Genomic DNA, 24,603 nt, shown 5'->3' with positions numbered 1-24,603 from the left:
TTCTGTCTGTGAGCATAAAGTTTATCGGATAAAAGTTGCTTTCATTTACAATGTGTTTATTTTTGTTATACTCTTTAGGAGATGTCTGTGAATATAAAAATGTCTGCAGAAAAATCCATAACCACTCTTATCCAGCTTGGCCACGTAGTTTGAGCTGTGACTCAGTTTTTCTCTGAGCTAAATGAAGAAGCTTGTTTTACGTCTGCCGTTAGCTGATGGCTCCAACCTCTCCTCCATCCGGTACATGTTGCACTAGTTTGAGAGCAAATCGTGGACCGTAATACTCCCCCATCACAATTATGTGTACCTTCTCTCCATTTCAACAATGCAAGAAGTTACACTCCAGCACTGTTACCCTACTCATTTAAAAATGTTTCATACATCATTTAAAACAACGTGCCAGTGATTTATATTCTCATCCAACACTATGAAGATGCTCTGTCAGCACTGATGAAGATTCCATCAATTTGGCATGCCAGATGCTCAGAACTGAGAGCGAAACCAGTGGGATGACCCTTTTCTCATTTTGACCTGTAGATCCTCAAAAATCGGGAGAAAAAAGATGGCGACGGCATGGAAAAAGTAAAGTAATCTGTCCTGAAGCACTTGATCCTGTCCTCTATTCAAACCGTAAGCACATTTACGGTACTTCTGAGATTTGACAGGACTTGATGTTCCACTAAATCTGCTTAAACCTTAACTTCATGACCCACAAAACCTATTTTAAATATGGCAGCATACATTGCAGGAAAAAATATCTCTTACATAAAGTAGGCTATTTTGGTGGCACGGTTTTTGGAAGGAGAAAGTTGACGTGTGCATGTGCAGATCAAAGTAACAATGCTGGTCAGAACTGGAGCACAAATTGTATTTATCTGAATAGTGTCCGTGGTTGTATTAAACTGCAGCATCTTTCACAAGTGGTCATTTACCAAGGTGTTGAATCACAAGCAGACTAGATTTAAAAGAAAGCTTTTAAATCCCAAAATAAGGTGCCGGTTTGTTAGATGCTTCTATTAGACAACTTCCTCACTGCAAAAAGGGAACTAAAAGTAAGTAAAATGTCTTGAAATTACTTTATTTGTCCTTGATTTGAGCAGGTAAATAAGATGATCTGCCAATGAAAAAAGCTTTTTGCGCTTAAAATAGGAACAACCCATCTCCATCATCTTATTTCAAGTGACTAGATCTAATTATCTTATTTTAGGGTTAAAAATACTAATTCCATTGGCAGATAATCTTGTTATCCTGCTCAGATCAAGAACAAAAACACTAATTTCAAGAAAATTTTACTTACTACTTGTTGTCATTTTTCAGTGCTGCTCCGCACTGGAGAAATCACTATATAAATATTGACTTTATGAGCTACAGATTTACTATGATTGTTGTTTTTTTTCCTGGGTAGACATTGCATCAAGCACTGATGACCCAGGTGCCTCAGCTGTTAAGTCACCACTTTTTACAGCTTTTAGGTGTGTCCTCAGTTGTAAATATTCTTTACATGTTTCTTAGTTTTGGACCTTGAAATACGTGCAAGCCTGAACAAAGCTGGAGAGTAAAAGTTGTAAAATCGATGATATTTGCCCTTTAGCGTCTTTTACACGTTTCTGTTGTTGTTGATCTGTTTGATACATTCAGCTGCTGCGGTTCTGCCGTGTTTCACCGAGGCTCGTGATGAGATTCCAGTCTCCGACTGTTGACTCCCCTCCCCCTTTCAAGTAATCGTGTTCTATACATGGATGTTTAATATTCATAATCATGTGTCACTCTGACATTTTCAAAAGGTTCCCAATCACCGTCTCTGATGGCATCCTGTACAGGGCATGCATAGCAATCTTCTCCTCTGTCATCAATAATTGTAGCCATCCTCTGAGAAGTCACACAGGGGGGCTGGTTTGTTGAGCTGAATACAGGCCTGAATTACCTCCATGGAGTTTTTGCCGGAGTCCGCGCACAGAGACGCTCTATCCTAGAAAACTGAGCGTTTAGCGGTGCTAAACACAGCTCTGGTGATTATGTATCTGATACCTCTTTCAAGTCAAGGTTATCAAGCTGACAGAGCTGGTGTGTGCGCATGACGTCCAGCAGGAGCGTAACAGAAAAAGACACCTTCACTGCTTCTCAACATGTAGCTGACATAGCTGGAATTCCTCAAGCTCCTTATCGGAGCGCCGGTCCAGCACAGCTCCCGAGACTTAGATATTTTTTATTTCCAGCTCCATGGCATCACGCTTGTATTTGCTTATTACATTGTGTGTGAAAGCCACATATTCCAACCGGCCACAGATGTTAAGTTTGAAATATATGCCTTCTTTTCATTCTTTTTTTTTTTTCACTGACCAAAATATTTCTAAGCTGAGGCCTGAGGGGGGGAAAAAGCGTGTAAGATGCCGGTGATGCAAGCTTCTGTCTGGATTTCACTGGGAGAAAATTTCATCCCGTATCCGACAGAAATGGAAATGGACCATCCCAGAGAGGGAGCACGGAGAGCATATATTTTGTACATAAGTGTTATGATGATGTGAATATTCCCTCTGTTAGAAGAGATTTTATAAATGTCAAATATGGTAAATACAATGACTATTAAAGTTTAGATAAAAAAAACAAAGTGTCTTTTAGTCCTGACCTCAATTCAGTTTGTGTTGTCAATGATTTAGTATTTTTTTTTTTATTTACTGCTCATCCACCTGTTTGAAGCATTTAAAGCTATTTGAAGAACTGAACTACAAGACTGAAGAAAACCTTGAATACCTCACAAAGCGTCAGTCTGGGTAAACAGGAAAATGTCAAGGATTTTCCATAAACTTCACTTTAGTACATTCCGATTTAACTCCAGATTTTGAAAAATAAAATAAATACATATATAGATACTTTTACAGTGACATCGGGACTCCTTGCCCACGAGGGAGGAGAAAGTCCTGGGACTGAACATGAAATGAAGTACAAAATAATGACTTACAATTAAAAGCGGGCTGCTCTATAGTTATGTGGTTTTACAGCATGCCTAAGGGTAGTGCACATGGACCCTCGAAATAACTAAGGCTGTAATTAAGGTCGCAACATTTTTCCCTGTTTTTAACCCAACCCAGACGTCGGGCGTTATGTCGGTTCTAACATGAGCAGAAACGGCCCGCTGAGGACAGACAGCAAGTCTGAACGTCGGCAGATTGAGAGCGTGCCCTTTATCGTGAAATAAAACTGGCCTTTCTCAATATTGTTCAGTTGCAGTTTTCATCTTTGCAAACAGCAGTCAGTGGCAGACTAAAAAAGCTGAAGGAAACGCGTACTTCTGCTGACACCTAAAGGACAAAATGAATTTTGTGGGTACAATGCAAATAAACTATATATATATATATATATATATATATATATATATATATATATATATATATATATATATATATATATATATATATATATATATATATATATATATATATATAGAAACAAAAATCTACAATGTATGTACATTTGTAGTTGTTACTGTATATTTTTTTTGATATTTTTTGTATGTAAACTTAGAAAAAACACAAACATATTTAAAATGACAGATGAAATAAAACTACATAAATATTTAAAATTCTTTTATTTAGAAAAATTACAATGATTCACAGTTTATTGAGAATTACAGCACTCAATTACATGTCATGTGCATTAACCAAAATGTACCGCTTTGGTTTAACAAGTACCAATGTGTGTGTGTGAAACAGTACAAACCAGTGAATGGGGTGAAAATTAAAAGCTTTCAGGTGCTTGTTGCAATATATGCGAAATGTACGTAACATATTAAAATGATTTTAGGACCACAAAATAGGAAAACAAAATTAATAAAGTATCACTTTCTACAAGAAGTGGGTTTAAAAATAGAGTGTGTGTTAAAACAAAAAACTACATGTGTACAACGAATGTCATGGAAGGCCTGTGTTAGTGCAGAAAATATCCAGAATCAGCGTAATTCAGGTGATGTGACAGATAAATAAATTATGGGGGAATAAAATACTTAATAAGCCTTCGCTCAGCGTTGGAGCCTGCGTTAACCAAACACAGGATAATTAATCTGGCGCCTGACTTAATTTTAGACCTTTCATGCTGAAAGGAGGCTAGAAAACGCAACACATCTCAGTAACTTCATATTGTAATCTCAACCTCCTTATTTCACAGTGATTTTTCTGGAAGACTCATCAGGAAAACATTCACACAAAGTTAACAGAAAAAAAAAACGAAACTGCTCTCATATAAAACATAAAAGAGATGCATTAAAAGACGAAAGCAAAATAATAAAAAATTTGAACGTGATGCTCTGTGTTCACACTGCGAAAAAAAAAAAAAAGATACAGCAAACAACTGCTGCGGACCACCACTGCGGCTGTAGTGTTTCCCAACATATATATTAAATCCAATTGCAGTTAAATAAAAGGACTCGCCTTGGTTTCTATGTATTTCAAAGCAAATGTGATGAAAAAGTGTCTACAGAGAGCAAAATACATTAAAAGGGCCTGTCAGCGAAATTACAGTGTATTTACTCTGCCTCAAACAGAAGGTACGAGTCATGAACAGTACTGTGATATACACACTGCTGCACTTGAAGGAAAAAAAAAAAAAAAAATGTCTTTGAAATTTAAAGTCCTGTCGTCTAAAAGCTGCCCTATCCAGCTGTATTATCTGTAATATTGCACATTCGAATGTACTAATAAATTACTGCTGTCCAGTAACACGACATCCATTACCGCTCAGAGACAGAAGAGACCTCCTACTGCATTTCACAACATCTGGACGAGGGTTCGCCAAGAGGTGGACACCATATTTAGCAAAAAAACATCCAAAGCACTTTTGGAACAGCTAAACTTTTTTTTTCCTTTTTCTAATTTCTGCTTCTGTTGACATAGAAAAATATCTTTTTCATGTAATTAAAATATAAATCTGACATACTTCATTTCTAAAAAAAAAAGTTCAGACAGTACCAACGTGATTGTTCATTGGGCTTCTTGCACCTCTTGCTTGTAATTATTCTGTACCATAAAAAATTCAATAAGAAAAAAAAAACATTAACAGTAAGTCAAGTCTTCATGTATCAAACCCGACGGATACTTTCCGGAGAGCTCCTCCCTGCTTCGAGGCACACGTGCAGCCTGCAGATGGTCGGGTTCATGGTTTGTCCAAGTTTGCAGTGAAAACTGAACCCAGAGCCCACTTCAGTCTCCCAGCTGCGACAGGCGCTATAAACACACAGAAGGCTCAACAACTCTCCCGTCCATTTCAGCACAGCCGTGCGAGTCGCAACAGTACCAAAATACTACTTTAAAAAAAAAAAAAAAATCTCTAATAATAAAACAGACAGCCAACATATGAAACGTCTTTGTCAAGGCACATTATACAAATACACACACTTCTGTGAATACTCAAACCAGTTAAGTATCAAAAGTGCAAGAACTGAGTGCCCCTCTGAGACGGGAAGGGGGGGCGGGGGGGGGGAAGCACACTAGCAGTGGTGCAATCAATGTACCGTTGGAAATAAAATTAGAGCTCGATATTAACTTCCTATTTAATAATGCCCTCGACACGGACGTTAAATCAAAGGGCGTCCTCTCACAGCAAAGGAGTCGCTGCTCGCACGTCTAGCCCATCCGAAAAGCAGCAGCGAAAAGCTTTTTAATTACAAACTACTTATTGTTTTGGTTAAATGGTATCACAACTCATCAGCAGCCTGGTACGTTACCTCACTTAGGTGTAGCCAAATGGATTTCACACCTCGGCATGTGACCCAATCACAAACGTACGTTCTGAATGAAAAATTAAAGTACAGTGTCTTGCAAAAGTATTGTTATTTTCCCTCGAACATTGTATGCTTGTACGCTACAAAACTCTGCACAACCAAAACCTTTAAGTTACTAAATTAGTAACTAGAGTCTACCAATTGGATCAGATAAGACCAAGGTAGAAAGGTTTTTACCGACACGTTAAAATAAAATAAACAATTACGAGTAGCGGCGAAGTGACACCCTGAACACACCATCCCCACCATGAAACATGGCAGTGGCAGCATTATGCTCTGGGGACACCTTTCTCCTGCAGGGGACAGGGAAGCTGAAATGAGATGATGGAGGACACTAGATAAAATGCAGCACCGATAGAAAACCTGTTAAGAGGTTGCAAAAGACTTAAAGGGGTTATATCATGCCTGGAAATCCTTCATTTTTGCACTGAAATCATTCAGTTGTGGTCTATATAAAGTGGAATTGCAATGCTTTGGTCTGAATTCCTCTTAAATTTACCCTTTAAAGTTCCCCTTTTTATCCCTGTCCTGAGGTGCATCTGAGAGCAACTTGTTTTGGCGCCGTCTCTTTAAATCTAAAGGAGGCACTTCACACCCCACGCTCCTTCAGGTCGCACAGCGTTCTACTTCAACCCGTTCAGACGTTTTTTTTTACACTTATCCACTTGTAGCTTTAGCATGTTTCAACTTGGACTACAAAATCACTCAGAGAAATAAAAATGGCAGACTCGCGATACTGGTAAGCTGGAAGTCCATGACCCTGTTTAGCAGTTTTGCAACACGTACTGTAGTGTAACTGTTCAAAAACATTGTAGAAAACAGAGAAACTGAACGGCTTATAAAAATATGATCCGAAAAAGAGTAATCTACGCATCTCCTGGACAGACTACACTGCAAAAACAGAACTAAAAATAAGTAAAATTTTCTCGAAAGTAGTGCATTTGTCCTTGATTTGAGCAGGTAAATAAGACTATATGCCAATGGAATGAGTATTTTTACCCCTAAGATAAGATACTTAGATATAATGCACTTGAAATAAGGTGATGGAGATGAGTTTTTCCTATTTTAAGTGCAGAAATCTTATTCCATTAGCAGATTAGCTTATTTACCTGCTCAAATAAAGTACAAATACACTCATTTCAAGAAAAATTTACTTATTTTTAGTTCCGTTTTTGCAGTGTACTTTCAAATTTTATGCACTCCTAGAGACTCCAAGTACACAACAAAATATATTTAAGGGCTAAAAAAAGTGGACTTCCAGCACCTGAATACATACACATTTAGTTAGACTTAGTAAATAATGCATAACCTTCATTCCCCTACAAAATTAACTACTAGTATACTCCCTCAACTATTTTACAAATCTAAATAAATGAATTTAAAGTTACAGTTTGTTACTAGAGGGAAAAAAAGCCAAACAGTTGAAGGGGTACTAATACTTTTAAAAGACACTGTATTTCTCAGCTACTAAATTTCCACCAAGGTAAGCTTTGAACTTTCTCTGTGTAGGATTTCCTCACACTCTTAATTACTCCTAATTACTCCTAACTAGATATTGGATGGTAGGAGATTTTCGAGGCATGAGGGTCTTCCATAAAACTACTGCAGTGTCAAGGTATTTAAAAAAATATTTAATACAAGCAAAAATAAAAAGGATGTAAAAATTATCACATTTCTTTCCTTCAAAACAGCAATGCAACAGCTCTTCCTGCACACTGTATACTGAAATAAAATATTAAAGTAATTTTTATGTAAAATTACAAACTCCAATTTTCTATTTGAATAAATGCGACTAAATTTAGTACAAATTTTCAAGTAAACTTGCCTGTTGCGTAGAATATCTGCTCCAGTAGCAGTAACCTGTGGTCAGGATGCCACTCTGCCCCGAGCAAATCTCCAATGAACAAAGATTTTAAAACACAACACTGCTTTATTCCTAAACAATGTGAAATTATGGATAAATAGAGAAACGACGTCAACATAAAGACATCTGCTGATATCTAGAGATGGTTGAACAAACGGTGAGAGCAGAGTCTTATTTTCAACGTCTTTGTTTAAGCCAGATTTAGCTGGTTGCCACCTATGCGCTAATAACGTCCTACTTTTAATATATTTTTCAAGGCTGCGTAAAAACAAGGACTGGTCCGATTCCGTCATTAAAAAAAGACGTCTACATCTGGAGTTAGATGGTTGCACACTGTATTTCTAAAACAGAGTTGACTTAGTAAAAGCACCGGGTCTAGCAGCTCTATACTTCATGCCAGGACTGTTTTTCAAAAGCTGTCCTTCTAAGGATTAGAGAAAAGAAGTAGCCTTCTTTCAGCCAGCTGACCATTAGTGTGCAGCAACAAGTGGGGGAGGGGCTGTGCAGCGTTACGTTAAACTCCAGTTGCTGTGAAGTTTTTTTTTTTTAGATCTCATTAGAGGAATTTTGAACTGTAGGAAGGATATCTGAGCCCATGCCTACCCCGAACTGATCCCAGCCTTTGGTAGCTAGTCTGGTAGCAGTTTCCACCTGAAACCTGAGGACTTCTTCCCGACCAAAGGCAACTTATCCCAAAGAACTCCTCAAAAAAAAAAAAGGTACCACAATTCTAGGTTTTTATGCACCCCTAGTGGTTAATATTGATTGACGCAATCTTTACATCTGTTAGCGTAGCCAACATGTTTGGTTCCAGCACATTATCTGCGTGAACAAGTTCTACAAAACCGTTTCGTCACAATCTTATATTGCATCCATTTATAAAAACTAGCTAAAAACAAAATTGCTGTGAAAAAATAGCCTTTTAGGGAGAAATGTAGGGTTGGACTTAAAGCTGGTAGACGACTCGTTTGCTTTTTCTCACCACAGACTGCCTCTAACACCTTCAGTCCATTTTACGAAGACAAAGCAGGTCGGTCTCTTCAAGTACTGTTTCCTTGCTCTTGCTCAAAAAGCAGCATAGCGAGCTGCGACCGGGAACCAAGGCCCTCCATGTTGCTCTGAATACACCTGTGGTAGATGTCCTCACTGAGTTTCGGGTTGCAGGACTGATAACGGTACTGCTGGTGGAGAGCCGGCTCGACAGCCCGGAACACATGCAGACCCGAGTACTTTACGAAAATGTCGTAAATGTCCAGGCTCTCGAGGATGTCCTCGTTCTCTTGGACGTCGGCCACCATCCGCGACCGCGTGGCCATGTAGTCAGAGTTGTAAAAGCACGCCTCGTCGAACGACCTGCGGTCAAAATGTCCCGCGTCCTTCACCAGATCCACGGCGGCGGGCCGTGGCTGGTTGTGATAGGTCACGTCGGGATTGTACTCCTGGAAGTGGACGGGGAAGAAGACTTGCCAGTTGTTGATGGAGTTCATGCGGCAGCGGTTCAGGAACTCGGCGTTGACGTTGGTGTTGACGTGGGCCAGGAAGAACAGCGTGTCCACCGGGTGTTTTTTCGAGATGATGTCCATGAATTTGATCTGGGACGGTATCTCCGTCTTGACACTTATCCAGGGGATCTTCACGGCGGGGTACTTTCGTTCGTACACGTTTATCTGATTCTTCACGTCAGCAAATATATCGTTGTGGTTGACGTGCTGAGCCTCCTCCGGGTCATAAATGAACAGAAACGTCAAGATTGCATTTTCACTCGTCTCGAAGGCGTTGGAGGCAAAGACTTCCAGGAAGTGGTTGACGTAGCTCCGGTCTTCTGCAGTAAGAGGGATAATGATGTGAACCCTTGTAGCTTCTGTGACATAGGGCATGGGAATGATCTCGATGAGGCTTAAGGGTCGCACCAGGTGGACTCTCTTGGTGATGGACCGGCCGTGACCTTTCTGATTAACGACCTCGAGCTGCAGGTCTAAGGTGTACTCCATGCCCCTGGTGGGATCGAAGCGCCGGTATCCATTAATCAGCTGCTGCTTCTTCAGATGTAAGGTGGGCATGTACTTTTTGTTCAGCTCCTCTATGGCTGTCTCTATGACGTCCGCTACGTCCATTTTATCAATGCCGCGCAGCTCACACTTAGGAGCACCGTCGATGCATGAGTAGATCTCCTCCTCTGTAAAATACTCCCATTTAAGAACTTCAAACCGAGATTTAGCCTCAAAAGGTGGATTGACGCCCAACGGCCACTGGGCGCTTCTGTTGCCTTCAAAAGCGAGCACGCTGACATTTTTGATCTCCGCCTGTGGACACACAAGGAGGGATCTTTTAATATACAACACTCATCCAACAATGACAGGTGCATCTTAAATAAATTTGTAATTGGCTGAAAAATAGGGCTGAACGATTTTTTTTTTCCAGTTTAATTTATCATGTCTTTTTAAACATATACAAACAATAAATCAACTTGTTTCCTCGCTGTGCAGATTAGTTGCTAAAAGACCCACAGCATCTAAACTCGGTGCAGAAATGATTGTGTTCTACCTACGATATATTTCAACCAAAATTGCATTTTTGACTTTTCTCTGCATTAACAACAAGCAACAAAAATGGCTTCTAAATAAAGATGTTTGTAAACAAGGACTATTTTAAACAAGAATTTTTAATGTTTCTATTAATCAGAATATTATTCAAGAGAACAGCTTTTAGTTGATTTGGACATCAATCCTTGTTGAACATAAAGTGCAACCAACAAGCAAGTCTATGTATTAAACTGATTCACCACTACTTAATGCTGTGGTAAGATTCCTGTAAGTTTCTGGCAAACAGTATGATTATAGAAACTCTAATACAAGTAATAAAATTAGATTATCTCACTACTGCAACTGTCTTCCCTTCCATGTGGAGGTAAACCCACTTTAAACATTTTACCAACACCTAATGGACGTGTCTAATTCCCTAATTGTTACATAGCCAAAAATTGCAGACTCTGCGATTTGGAAATTGCATTTTTTTAAATCGCGATTATATTGAAAATGCGATTAATTATTCAGCCCTACTGAAAAATCGTACATTATTTAGTATTTTAAGCATTGTGATACTGTAAGTCTCATATTGTTGTTCGGTAGAAGTTTTTAAATATGTGCTAACAGGCCTTGTTAATGTAAACTTGTGTCTCAATGAGACTACTTGAATAAAAAACGGTTTAATAAATAAAAATCTATTTATTTGAATAATTTTATTCTAAGGGAACACTGATTCACTTTGAGGTTTCTTTTCAGCCCATGAAAACATAAAAAGCTTTCAGTTTCATAGAAATCATTGCAAGCTTTCATGTTCTGATCTAGCCAACCACAGGGAGGATTGCTGAGTTGACAGTTTTTCCAGCAGAAAAGTCATGAATGTCCTTCACAACGAGAGTAAGCTACAAACGGTCATCGCTAAGTAAGCCTGCACTCTACAGACCCGCAATCTGCAATTGAACTAACAGAAAGTTGAGTGGAAGGAAAAAGTTTGATAGCAAAAGCTGCGGAATCGAGGTTTCTGCAAGTTTCAATGAGTTATAAAATATTTTAGGATTCTAATGAAATGAAACACATATGAACTGCAGGAAAAATTTTACCAAAAAAAAAAAAGTCAACTTAATAAATAGCATCTTACACATAAGAACTATTAAGATTTTCTGGAGGCAGAATAATCTTTTTAAGATTCACAGGGAAGGCCGAATGTCTTAGCCTGTGTTTTTTATAGCATAAAGCCGTAGTTCTCAAATAGTGGGGCACGCCCCCAAGAATAGCTTTACCTTTTTCCTTTTTTTTTCCAGATCATTTGGTCTGAACCTACAGTCAGTAGCATGACTAGAGGGTATTCTCACTAATCATCAGAGAAACGTGTTGGATTCTCTCCTTATATTCTTCTAGAGAGCTTTACTATTTGTTAAATTACATTTAATCAGGCGTATCGGTGGAAACCGGAAGTGGTTCGGCTGACACCGGAAGTGATATTTCCTCCATTAAAAGCTACTAGAAATGAACCAAATCCATCAGATTACTTCTCACTTACATTTCCATACATTGTCCAACACGGTGAGTTGATTTTGAACATTGTAACAGCTTGGAAGCATGTGGCATTCATTGGATTCATGGTTATTCAGTACATTACATTCCCTCTGGGATTATTAAAGTATTTCTGATTCTTATTCATTAGCACCTAGTTAGCATTATGCTAGCTGTGTTTAACAGTGTTAACAGTACAGTTTGAAACTGATGTCTCATATAATACGCTTTGCAAAAAGTAGTACTTAAAGGTAATTTAATTAAGTATACTTACGTATAATTTTTGGTTTATATTTGTTTTTATTGAGGGTTATAAAATACTAAGGATAGATGACATATGAAATCACTGGGCAATAAACAATCACTACAACCCGAACTGGTTTATATTATTCATAGCAAAACAGCTTCACTGCATTGGTAATGTAGCTATGAAAATGGGTTGATGAATAACATTAATAGACTCCTGAAAGAGTATAAAAGTTAATGTAACAGTAATTTCCCTTTAATATTAATTGCTTAATTTTATTTTTTGGCATTTTAGGTCTATTTTAGGTCTGTGTATTTTTTGATAAGGTTCATGCTTACCTAAATGTAACATGCCGTCTTTCCAGAGAGAGAATTTCCTGTGCTTAGTGTCATGATTTGTTTTGACTGGATGTGTCAGGCTAAAAAATCTTTCAGACTGTTGTAAATATCATATAGTTTAGAAAATGTTGCAATGTTAGAAATCTTTATGGAAAGTATTTAACTGTTATAAAATGTAAAAGTGAATCTGGGTAATCTTCAGAGGAACGTTTTCAATGCACTGAGAGAGAGAACAATAAAAGTGACGTTTCTAACCCATTTTGTTGGACTGGGGTGGCCTGAAATTTTTTTAATTCTTCAAAGAGGAGTGCAGCAGAAAATATCTGATAACCACTGGCATAAAGGAAAATCCAAATTGCTCCATCAGCCCTGCTACAAATGGACTGACTGGTTAAGGATGAAGAGCACTTGACTGTTGCTTTCTGGTCCAAATTTTACATCAAAGTAAACGTTGCATTTTATTTGGACATCATGGTTGCACAATCTGTGGGGAAGAGTTTGGAGGCACATACTCCAAATTGCTTGACGTCTATTGTGACGTTTCTCCATTCATGGATTATTTGGGGAGTCACGCTATTTGCTGGCATCAGTCCACTGAATGTTTTGTAAATTTCAGCGCAGACGTCCACTGGGACATTTTATACCACTTCGTGCCTCCCTCTGTTGATGAGCTTTACGAAGATGCTGATTCAATTTTCCAGCGGGACTTGGCACCTGCTTTAACGACCATGGTATCATGCTTGATTGGCCAGCAAGCTCCACAGTATTAAACCCCACAGAGAATCTATGGCAGGTCGTTAAGGGAAAGATGAGAGACGTCGGATTCCAACAACGAGGATGACCTGAAGGCTGCTGTCGAAGCATCCTGAGTTCCCTGAACGCCTCAGCGGAACCACCGGCTGATCGGCTTCATGTCACGCTGCACCGATGCGCTGATTCACGTCGTTTCAATGCATTTACTGTAGGCTGACATTTCTGTGTTGAAAATCATTGTTTGCTTGTTTTATGTAAGATCGTTATGCTTTGAGAAACTGAATTTTGGTTTTGCATCATCAAAATAAGCTGAAATAAAACTTGTGAAACATACCAGTTCGAGTGTAGTTAAATCAATCATTATAAAAAGACTCACGGCATAAACTGAAAAGCTGAAATGTGTTAACTTTCTGCTGATAGGCTAACCGACTGGGATGAACCCGTTTTGGCATTTCGCGTGAGGAATAATAAGATGAGAAAAGCCCAGATTGCATTTCCCGACTGACTCGCGGGTGATTTGTGACTCTTGGCAATCTGCTTACCTGCAGCTTAGCGATCTCATTGTAAGTCTTCTGGAGCTCGATCTCAGAGAAGTATCTGTGCAGCCGGTACATTTGCTCGGGGTCAGACACCGGATGAACAGTGAGGGCTCTCTTGAACTTCTCGTTCTGCTCTTTATTTGGATCAGAGTTTTTTCCGAGCTCGTAATGGTGGTACTCGAGTCCCTGTAAAAAAAAAGAAAAGAAAACAAAGAGCACTCTTCATGAGACGTGATGGCATGACGGAAACATGCCGAATGCTGTTCCAGGCCTGGCTGTTATGGAGCGTTACTTCCTTTCCAAACGTGTCGTGCCATCTAGACAGCGTATCGGGCTCATCTCCATGGGAAAGTTTGCTCACTGAGCTGAACCTTCGCAACGGTTCCACAGAAACAGACATTAACTGTGGGTTTGCCCTTCACACGGTCTTAAAAATAAAACTAGTCATGTGGCTGACAACATAAACTCACAATCACTAGCTAAAAAGCTTGAGTGATTAAAAAAAAAAAAACTATCTAATGAAGCCATTAAAAAAAAAAGAATGGAGGAACTGCTTAACTAAGCAACAAGGCCGCTCTATTACAAATGTTTGCCAACAGCTTACAGCCTGTAGCCCTACACTTAGTGAGGCATTGTCCGTGCTTAATTGGCATCAGTGCTCCCTTTGTACAGGAGAAAATGACGTCGGGCTCTGTGTTCAAGCTGTTTTCTCAGCCATTCCAGGCCTGTTAACTTCCCCCGGCCTGTCTCCTTTATCTAAGAGGCTAACTGGAGCTCTTTTGGCTCAGGGCACTTCAGATAGCCAAGTAACTCACTCTCAATTGTGCAATAAGATGGCTTGCAGCTCTGGACAGGAGCCAAGAAGGAGAATATGGGAGTAAAAGACATTTAAGCGTCTATTGGGTGAATCAACAAAAAAAAAAAAAAAAAAAAAAACAGAGAGAGCCTGTGTAAACAAGACAAAAGTCTTCCCATCGTTCCCAGATCTCTCTGTAAGAGCAACTAAATTCGCTTTAGCTACAACTCGCTGTGGATAAATATCTGCTCTGTTACAGATTTCTTCTGTTTTGGCTTCAAATGTTTCAGATCAAACTAATTTTAAGAGCAGACAAACATAACCTGAGTAAAAAGTCGTTTTCAGATGACGAATATATTCCCTAAATGGAAGAAAAAAAAAACAACTATCCAAACCAGTCTTACTTTGTGAAAATATTTCCCCCCACAAACGTAATGACTGGCTGTACCTGTTATTAGGTTACAGGTGCTTTCCAGCATTTAGGATAACTGTCAACGAGTCTACCTGGCACAACTCTTTAAATTCAGCCATACTAAAAAAAAAAAAAAAAAAAAAACTATAATCCAGGAGCTTTATCGTCATTATGTGTTACCATAATGACATTTTTGGTGAAGCAGACACCGGCTCAGAATGCACACAGTTACACATAAAACGCAGAAACAAGACGTATCTTAATTTATTTAATTTATTTTTTAAACAAGTTGATTGCACCACATCACTCCCTGAGGGGCCTAAGTGTGTCTATAGTCTTTAGCAGCTAATGAACTCATTTTCAAGTAAAGAGATTAAATAAATAGATCAGACAGGAGACTATAATACTGTGTAATAAATCTAGTAACAGAAGGATTTTTTTCTTTTGTGGACACGTCACAACGTCTCGATCTGATTAAAGCTACAGACAGTCACTAGACTACTCCAAAACTTTAAATTTTTCATTTTTTGAGCCATTCAAAGGTGGACCTGCTGTGGTACTTTGGATTATTGTCTGGCTGGATAACCCAAGTGTGTTTGAGTTTAAGGTTATGAACTAAAGGACGTTCTCCTTCAGGCTTTTCCATCTGAGACCAGAACTCATGATTACATTAATTATGGGAAGTTGTCTGGATCCCGAAGCAGAACAGGAGCACAGGACTATCACACTTACACCACTATGATTATGTTTTTCTCCTGGGATGCTGGGTTAGGTTTATGCCAGATGTGATAGGACTCTTATTTTTTTAACTTGTTAGACTATGTAATGTTTTCCCAGAAGTTATTAGCCTTTCGGTCATTGATGATTTTGCCAACTTTGAGAGAGGCCTTTTGTGTCCTTTTTGGTCAGCAGTAGTTTTGGCCTGGAAACACTCCCATGGAGGCCATTTTCCCCTGAATCTTTTTTTTTTTTGCACTAATGCCCTTTATTTTACAGTAGGCTGACAAGAAATGAGGTTGCGAGAGATTGAGCAAAGTGTGGCGAAAGTCCAATGGCCGGGACTCGAACCCGTAAAGGCCACATCAAGGACTAAGGCCCCCATACATGGGTCGCGTGCTCTACCCCTACGTCACCACCGCGTCCCAAGTTTTTATATTTAATCAGGTTATCTTTGTCTAAAATTAACATTTATTGAGTAAGTATGTGTAACAAAAAAGCAAAACAAAAATTAAGAAATCCATAAGGCTAGAAATACTTTTTCCACAACAATGAATTTTCACGTTTGTAAATAAAAATAAACCATTTAAAAAAAGTATTTTATTTTAAAAAAAAAAACTGCTAGAATAGAAGCAAACTGTGCTGAAAGACAAAAGAAAATGCCTGTAGGCACTAGGGACAAAGCTTGTTTGACCTTAAATGCTAATGACATTATAGGAGCAGAGCATGTTGACCCACAGGGGATTTTCACACCATTGAACCTAAGCTAACCTCTCAGCTGTGTCCCCGGTGCCTGTTTACCTATCCTGTAGTGCCCCGGGTGCTGCTGAAAGTTAAAGGGCACAGCCCCCTGCTCTCTAATATGAATACCATCTTTTTGCCAGAACCGTAATTATTCTTCTATATAGCTGTCTGTCAGTCTAAGTGGTGCCCCAGAGGCAAAGTAATCATTTCTACAGGGACTGTTGTGTTTTGCTTGAGAGGAAGAGCATCCCCCTGCTGCAGCTTGTCACCCAGCCGTCCCAGTTGACTCTTCTTCTTTGTGGATTCACATTCGTTTAAAACTAAGAACTGCTTCCTTTCATATCCTCTCAGCTTGAAACTTTTATGATCTAAGAAACAGATTTTATACATTCAAGGCCGCGTTGTATACACTGCAAAAAGGGAACTCAAAGCAAGTAAAATTTTCTTGAAATGAGTTTTACTTCATTTGAGCAGTTAAATAAGACTATTTTGCCAATGGAATGAGTATTTTTAACCTGTAAAATAAGATAATTAGATATCCTGCACCTGAAATAAGATGATGGAGATGAATTGTTCTTATTTCAAGTGCAAAAATCTTATTCCATTGGCAAATAATCTCATTTAGCTGCTCAAATCAAGGAAAACTTTCCCTTTTTGCAGTGTAAGCCACCTAAAACACTGCAAAAACAAAACTAAAAATAAGTAAAACATTTCTTGAAATTAGTGCATTTGTCCTTGATTTGAGCAGGTGAATAAGATTATCTGCCAATGGAGCAAGATTTGTGCACTTAAAATAAGAACAACTCATCTCCATCATTTTATTTCAGGTGCAGCATATCTAATTATCTTATTTTAGGGGTCAAAATACTCATTTGATTGGCAGGTCATCTTATTTACCTGCTCAAATCAAGGACAAATGCACTCATTTCAAGAAATTGTTACTTATTTTTAGTTGTGTTTTTGCAGTGAAGAGAGCTGAATGGTGATATATAAGCCAACTTACCTCATATTCACTGACACAGTTGGTGCCGGTGTAATCAATGATGCATCTTCCGAGCCACTCGTCCGGCCTGGAGCTCAGGATGTCATTCCTGCAGTTCTCCAGGAAGGGCTGTAGTCGTAGGAGTAAGCTGCGCGACAGGAGGTACCCGAATCCCCCGTAGCAGTACTTCCCCTCCATCTCCCCGCCGATGAACTCCTCGGGACTGCCCATGTACAGCTCCCGGTCCAGGCTCAGGTGCTCCACCAGCTCCCTGACCCTGTCGGCTTCCGTGTAGGCGTCGTCCTGGACGAAGTAGAACCAGTCGTACTCGTTGATGTAATGCTCCAGAACGTACCTGATGGTCTGAAACATGTTCCATATCAGCCTCTCGTCTCCGTGGGAGACCACGAACATGCCGTGGGGGACTTTGCGGTTGCGCGAGCCAGTGAAGAAGACCACGGTGTCCAGGTGGTGGCTTATGGTGCGGTTCACCGCTACGCCGAGAGTGTTGATGGTGTTTTTGGAGGTCAGGACTCCAACGAACAGGCGCTCTCGCATCCCAAGCTCCGTGCTAATGTATTTAGCCCTGAAAAACATGGCAGAGAGCTGCTGGATGAATACAGGTTATAGATGAAAATATGCATAAAAATAAACTATTTTAAAACTGCTAAAAGTTCCTGCTATGTTGTTCCTACTAAGGATGGACGATAATTCAATAACAATATATATCGACGATAGAAGAAAAAAAAAAGGTCAATAAAAGTTCAATAGAATGAAAGTTTTCCTTCCTTATGTGTTCTAGCCATGTAGATTAATATTACAGTCATTACATCCTCCTAACCAATCACAATGCAGACCCAGGAACCAAGCTCCGCCCCCTTCAAAGAGTTCAGAGAGCACACGTTCTTTTTTTCTTTTTGAAAAACTTGTAGTTTTGGTAAAAAGTTGGATGAATAAAGGGTTAACTTTGAATTCAGTGTTTGTGTGTTCTGTATCTAAAAATAGGTTGCCAAGCAACAGATCAAAATGGCCAGGGCTGCACTTAAAATGTGTTTTGATTTTGTTGATAATCATTGATATCGATCAATATGATTTCTATTTTATTGATGTGCTTTTTTTCCTATAGCATCCAGACCTAGCTCCTAAATCATTACTATATTTTTCTGACTATAAGTCACACCTTTTTTTTCATAGTTTGGCCGAACTTGCAACTTATAGTCAGGTGCAACTTATATATATATAAATTTTAAATGGTAAATCATGCTGACCAACATGAACCAAGTAGTAAACATTACCGTCTATAGCCACAAGAGGGCGCTCTAGGCTTGTGAAACCTATAAGCTGCTCCTGTACCACTTAAAAATTACATTAAACATTAACCTATAGACAACAAAGAATGAACACGTTTGTATGTTTTACTGTTTCAGTCTGGACACCCAACGCTCCGCAGCAGAGCGTTGCGTGGTGCAGCTTGAAAGGAAAGCCCAGACCGAAACAGAACCCTGTTATTGGGCTGTCTGTGAAGCTAATACCAGCTAGCGCTAGCTTACAGCTCTGTTGTCCAGGAGGTTTACAACTTTGCTGATGCTGCATATGAGCTTTTTGTTGCTCTGAAACGTCCGTGTCATACTGTTAGCTTAGCACGTAGCAGCGGTATGCTCAACGTACAACTTTCAGCATCAGGGGCCGGTACGCTGGAATGCGCTAACGAGAACTTTCCAGGTTTGAGTTGGTGGCTTGTTATGCTAATTTACTTCATTCAATCTCCCAGGTATGTTTAATATTATTCATCTGATTGTGGATGCAGCTGTGTAATTTAATAAGTTTCCATACCAGATTAAATGACCGTTTTTAGTCTTGGATTGTATGAAATAAATGTCTAAATTTGTATGGTCCAGTGCAACTTATATGCTTTTTTTCCTCTTTATGGCGGATTTTTTGACTGATGTGACTTATATTCAGGAGCGATTTATAGTCCGAAAAATACGGTAAATCCATTTTATTTGGATGCACAAGAAAGTACTGGAGTGAAAAGACTAGCAAAGCAATGTCCCTTCCCAACTTATTGTTGTGCATTGCCTGTCAGCTGGCTGAAAGGAGACTACTATGCTTTTCTGTCTTAATAGAAAGACAAATTTAGCAGTTTGATAGCAATCCCCTTCATACAAGCACATGCATAGAAATTAAAGAACTGCACTGCTGGTCAGCTGGCTTAAAGAAAAAAATGACGATCAGCATTGCATATTCTCGCTCTTGAGTGTCAATAACAAATTTTGCCAGTTGAAGGAACTCTTAATATCTTTCAATCCCACTTTTATATAGATTATAGAGCTAGATATAACTCATTGATTAAGGGGATTATAATTATAGAAAAGAGAAGGGCGGGAAATGTGGGCTAGTTCCAATTGAGATTACAACTGTAAACTTCCCTAGTATCATGCAACCCTAATGGAGTTAAATAGATATTTTCACATAACATTGTTGTAACACTATTTAATGTGTTGCATTAGTTTAGCAAAAACAATAGGTTTTGCTTTTTGAGTTTAAAATTTTAAAATCTAGATCAGAGTTAATGTTTTTATTTCACATTTTTGCATTAATGACACTAATTTGTTGTACTGTTGCCTTGCAGCTAAAATGTTCTGGGTTAAATCCCAGCCTGTGCATGCATGGGTTCTCTGCAGGTACTCCAGCTTCCTCCCACAGTCCAAAAACATCACTGTCATGTTAATTGGTCTTTCCACATCGCCCATGTGAGTGTGTGCGTGCATGGTTGCCTGTCCTGTGTCTCTCCGTTCCCATGTGATGTATAAGTAGGTTGGTATAAACAATGGAGGGATGGACTTTTACAATAATACCCTAAAACTGTAATATTGTAACTCAAGGTTATCATACCATGAGAATCTCAGACCGACCAACGCCTGGTTGTCGAAGGCACAGAAAAAACACAAAAGTATCCATGTTACAACAGAAGAAAACAGGCTGGATCACCGTGAGAACAATTGTATTCAGTTTATTAAACCCAGAAAAGTAGGTTGACTGATTAAATCAGTTTCTACTGAAATTCTAGATGTGTCTGTTTGTGACACACAAGGAAACACAAAGAAAAAAAAATCAAAGGATTGCTTCTTCAGGAAATTAAGCAGGTAAGGACTTGCAACATGATTCATCACAACCAACAGCACAACGTGACTATTTTCCCCCCTTTCTCTTTTCATGACATTAGTGAAGACCCATGCCAATCTGATCATTAATGTAATAATAAAGCAACATGATGTGCAATTAGTAACATTTAATATACTCCGTGTCTCAAAAGGGAAACCTTTCTACTTTTATCGGTCGGGTGTTAAAAATTACTACCTGTAATAGCTTTTTCATTAGATGACTGACAAACGTAAATGTAACTTAATCTCATTTGAGGATACATTTACGAAAAGAAAATGTTTTCCCTACCTTTTCCCCCTCTTTTTTAAAGATCATGAGCTTAATCATTGGTAGTGCTGGTCTTTTTCTGGTAAGACGTGGAGCTGTCTGCTGAGGGACATTATTTTGTACCAAACATGCATCAAGTCGTCTTCCATATCCTTTTTACAATTGAAGATACTTTTCTAGATTCTACTCATGCCGTACTGTAAAGAAAGTTGGTTTTATGACTCCAATAAATAATAACTACCAGCAGTAGGACACTCAGGTTATTCTGGTTTGATCAGAGGCCCTAGTCTGCCATATTTAAATTGGAGTCAGCAGGTCCAAATGGAAATGGAGTGTTGTGCAAAATATTCCTCAAATAATACAATTATATGTGAAATTTGAGCCTTTCATGGTTGTTTATCTCCATAAAAAAAGATACAATAGAAAGCTTAAGTAATCAGTAAAGGTTTAAGTATTTGCTTTTAAAGCAGTTTGCTTACAGGTAATTGGGGCAGGTTGACCCAGAACAAATAGTTAGATGCCACCAACTATTATTCTAAAACAAGCCTTCGCTTGTACTTTAAAAGGGATTCTAAAAAAAAATAACATCTTCAATTTTAGCAACACCTTCTCCTCAACATGAGGACTATTTCAAGGAACTGAAATGAAACCCAGCCACTTTTGGGAGTGCGGGATAACATTCAAACAAGGTCTCCATCCACAGTTTCTTGGAAATGTTTGCCTGCTTATGCAGAAGGTGTAAGTCAGATATCCTTCAGTGTGTGGGCACACAGTGGCACCTTGTCAGCCTCAGCCTCAGCCCTCAGGCCTGGTCAGTACTGATAAGCAGGAAACATCTCAAAGTCAGACACTTTGCTTCATATTTTAATTAGACTTTGGACAGATACTATAAAGTGTCTTGTAATAGTTACTACCAGCGGTGGAAACAAGGGTGGGGTGTGTGAAAGGGGTGGTGGGGGGAGTGGAAGTGGCCAGTACAATTAAGGAACTGTTGTGAAACACATTTGACACTTGCTGATAAGATAATTGATTTCTTTTTTTAAAAACGGGTGGCGAGCTTTATCTTTATTTCAGAACTTAACTACAGGCTTTGGAAAAAGACTCGAGCAGCATGTTTGTTCCATACCACAATTTTCTGTTGCTTTTTTTTTTAAATGATGAAAATACATAAGTTTTAGAATAAAATAGAATAGAATTAAATTTTATTGTCATTGCACTGTCACAAGTACAAGCAACGAAATGTGGTTTTGACATGACTTACATTAGTTTAACGGATTCCTGTTAGCAATGAAGTCGGGGGTTATTGCAGAATGTTTAGCCCAACAGAACTGTGTAAAAAGTGCAACAAGGATGTTCTAGAGCAACATAAAAAGGGTCAGTGAAGCTCTTGAACGTGCATCAGACGTGCAACATGCTAGGTGTTATCAGCTTGACTAACGGCCCTCTTCAAGCTGAACTATTTTAAGGTTGAAATGTAGAAGGCCATAGAAGAAGGGGGAAAAAATCGTTTATACTTGTCACAGACATAGTTGCAATATTCACCATAAACACAAGGGGGCAGTACTCAACATAACAAGCCGAAATGCAGTAAAAAGAGAAAAAAAACAGCTGACGTTGCACTTCCAAAATAGCCATGTGCAATATTGTATATTCAAGATTAGTATTATTGAAGAATAGTAGGTGCGTTTATGGCAGCTACACGGAAAATAAACTGTGGGCTAGAGAGGTAGAAAAACTCGGCATGTTTACCCGTTGCACAAAATAAGGCTGTGAAGCCCATATGGATCTTTTTTTAAATCACACAGGTGAGGACCCTGGTATTGTTTTGTTTTAAAAAGGATGCGAGTTGAGGGTATGCTTTCTCTAAAATATCAGATTTCAACAGTAATATTTGTGACTTTTCAGCATTTCCCAGGAGGTTGGAAATATTTTCAACATCAATTTAACTACATCCACTCAGACCCAAAACAAGATTTTTAAACAACTTTGTACAGAAAATAACAATAATTGAACAGAATCCATTTTTGTTGCCAATTTTTTAAAACTTCCAAGCTCAGATAATATCTCCCCCAAAGGCTTCTTTTTTTTTGTTATTTCTAAAAAAAAAAAAAAAAAAAAAAAATGATGTTTAAAGGACTATAAATTAAAACTAAATTATGAATATGTGTTAAGAACTTAAGTAAACAAACCCATTCTTATGAAAACATTGTCAAAAAAAATAAGGCAATTTCAAATCCACATTTTCATCCCCAAGGAAAGCGACATTTAAAGTGTTCCTGAAAGTTCAAAGCTCTTTTAATACTTTGTTTTCAGATTTATTTATTTTATTTATTTATTTATTTTCATAGGCCCCAATCTGGTCACCTCTGGGAACGCCCCTGGTTATTACATAGACAAACTTTATCTACACATTCCCAAGGTACGCTTGAGCGAAATTTCGTTGCAAGGCTTCGAGTAAAAACAGAAGACAAAATAGAAAAGTCATAAATATAAGTATCATTTGTCAGGAATGTAGCAGCAAACCTAAAATAGACCTTTTACGAAACGGTTTTTATCTTAATAATCCCATAATTACAGGCCAGACTGTGACACCTGTATTATGTGGGATCCGACATGATCGAGCATCATCTAGCCCTTCCGTGGAGCTACATTACAGCCCCTGTAAATTTATTTGAAGAAATAATTTAAAAATTATGAATGAACCGTGACCCTGAACTGACCTGAAAACTTTCTTTGGAGCGCTCGGCTGGACTTGTTTGTATGGGACTATTCTCGGCTCGAAATCCTCTTCGGACTCCACGTCGGTGCCAGTGGAAATGGAGTTGGGCTTTCTGGCTCCTTTGAGGAGTCCATCCTGACCCGACGCCACATCCTCGCCCTCCTTCCCCTCCAGGGGACACGCTTCTTCCGTCCAGCTAACGCTCAGCAAGCTCAGCGTGAAGCCCAATGAAATGCCGATCACCACCGGGCCGAGCGACCGCAGGACAGAAATAAACACTGAAAATCTCATTTTGAACGTCGTGCTCTCCCGCTGGCGTCTGTCGGACGGGCCCGCTTTCCGGTGGCCGCTCAAACGGGCTGGGACGGGACGGCTCGCTTGCTCATCAAGTCCGAAGGGAGCCAGATGCGCCCGAAGTGGGTCTATAGAAAAGATGCAGCTTCTTCCTTAAATTCTACGCAGGACTGTTACGTGTCAGTGTCTGCTGCCTGGCTCCTCCCCCTCCCGGCTGGGTGTTAGGATCATGGAGGCGGGGCGGCCGGCTGCGCGGGCGGAGGGATATCAGAGTGAAGAGCCCTACGGACGGCAGGTAACGGTCACCGAAAGGAAGACACATCACCCGCGTGCCCAGCAGGTTGCTCCGCGGCTGTCAGCTGGCTCACAGAGACGGTGTTACTTTTTCACATGTTGTCACGGTTTCTTAGGGTTAGTGTATATCAGTCAAGTGTTTCCCCTTTTTAAAAAAAAAACTTAAAAATCACACACACAAGTTTCAATATATATCGCTTCGAATGTGCAGAACTTTTTTTTCCACGTTACTGCTGTCAACTTTAATGCATTTCATGTGCTTGTCCAACATAAAGTAGCCAGTGCAAAATTGTGAAGTGAAAATACAAAGGATGGAAGATGAGCTTCAGATTTTTTTTTCCAGGAAATGTGCCATATCTTATTTACATATGGTTCCCATGGCCGTAACATATTTTATTGCAATCGCAGGTGCAAATCTTCTTAGGTATGTCTGCCAGCTTTGCACATGCATCCAAGGACTGTCATTTCTCCCCATTCCTTTTTGCAAAATAGCTCATGCACTATCAGACTGAATGGAATGTGCCCATGAAGAACAATTTTCAATTATTGGTACAGATTCTCTGTTATATTGGACTATTGACTTTCATTGGACGAAAGCGGTAAATAAATATGCTTTGCTCTAAACCAGGGTTCTGCAACCTGTG

At 39.2% G+C, this 24,603-nt stretch overlaps 1 protein-coding gene across 1 annotated transcript; it reads right to left on the bottom strand.

The window, feature by feature from the left end:
* Positions 1-8,535: 8,535 nt before the first annotated feature.
* chpfa (chondroitin polymerizing factor a) lies at positions 8,536-23,870 on the bottom strand. Its single transcript, XM_012850997.3, has 4 exons — positions 23,373-23,870; positions 17,242-17,806; positions 13,573-13,755; positions 8,536-9,940 (listed from the first exon to the last, which is right to left on the bottom strand). The coding sequence occupies exons 1-4, from the start codon at positions 23,660-23,662 to the stop codon at positions 8,678-8,680; spliced, it is 2,301 nt and encodes a 766-aa protein (XP_012706451.2). The 5' UTR covers positions 23,663-23,870; the 3' UTR covers positions 8,536-8,677.
* Between the last annotated feature and the right edge of the window lie 733 nt (positions 23,871-24,603).

Source organism: Fundulus heteroclitus, chromosome 7 (assembly GCF_011125445.2).
Source record: "Fundulus heteroclitus isolate FHET01 chromosome 7, MU-UCD_Fhet_4.1, whole genome shotgun sequence".
Taxonomy (NCBI): Eukaryota; Metazoa; Chordata; class Actinopteri; order Cyprinodontiformes; family Fundulidae; genus Fundulus; species Fundulus heteroclitus.
Note: the sequence above shows the minus strand (reverse complement) of the source record. Positions and strands in the feature narration are given on the sequence as shown.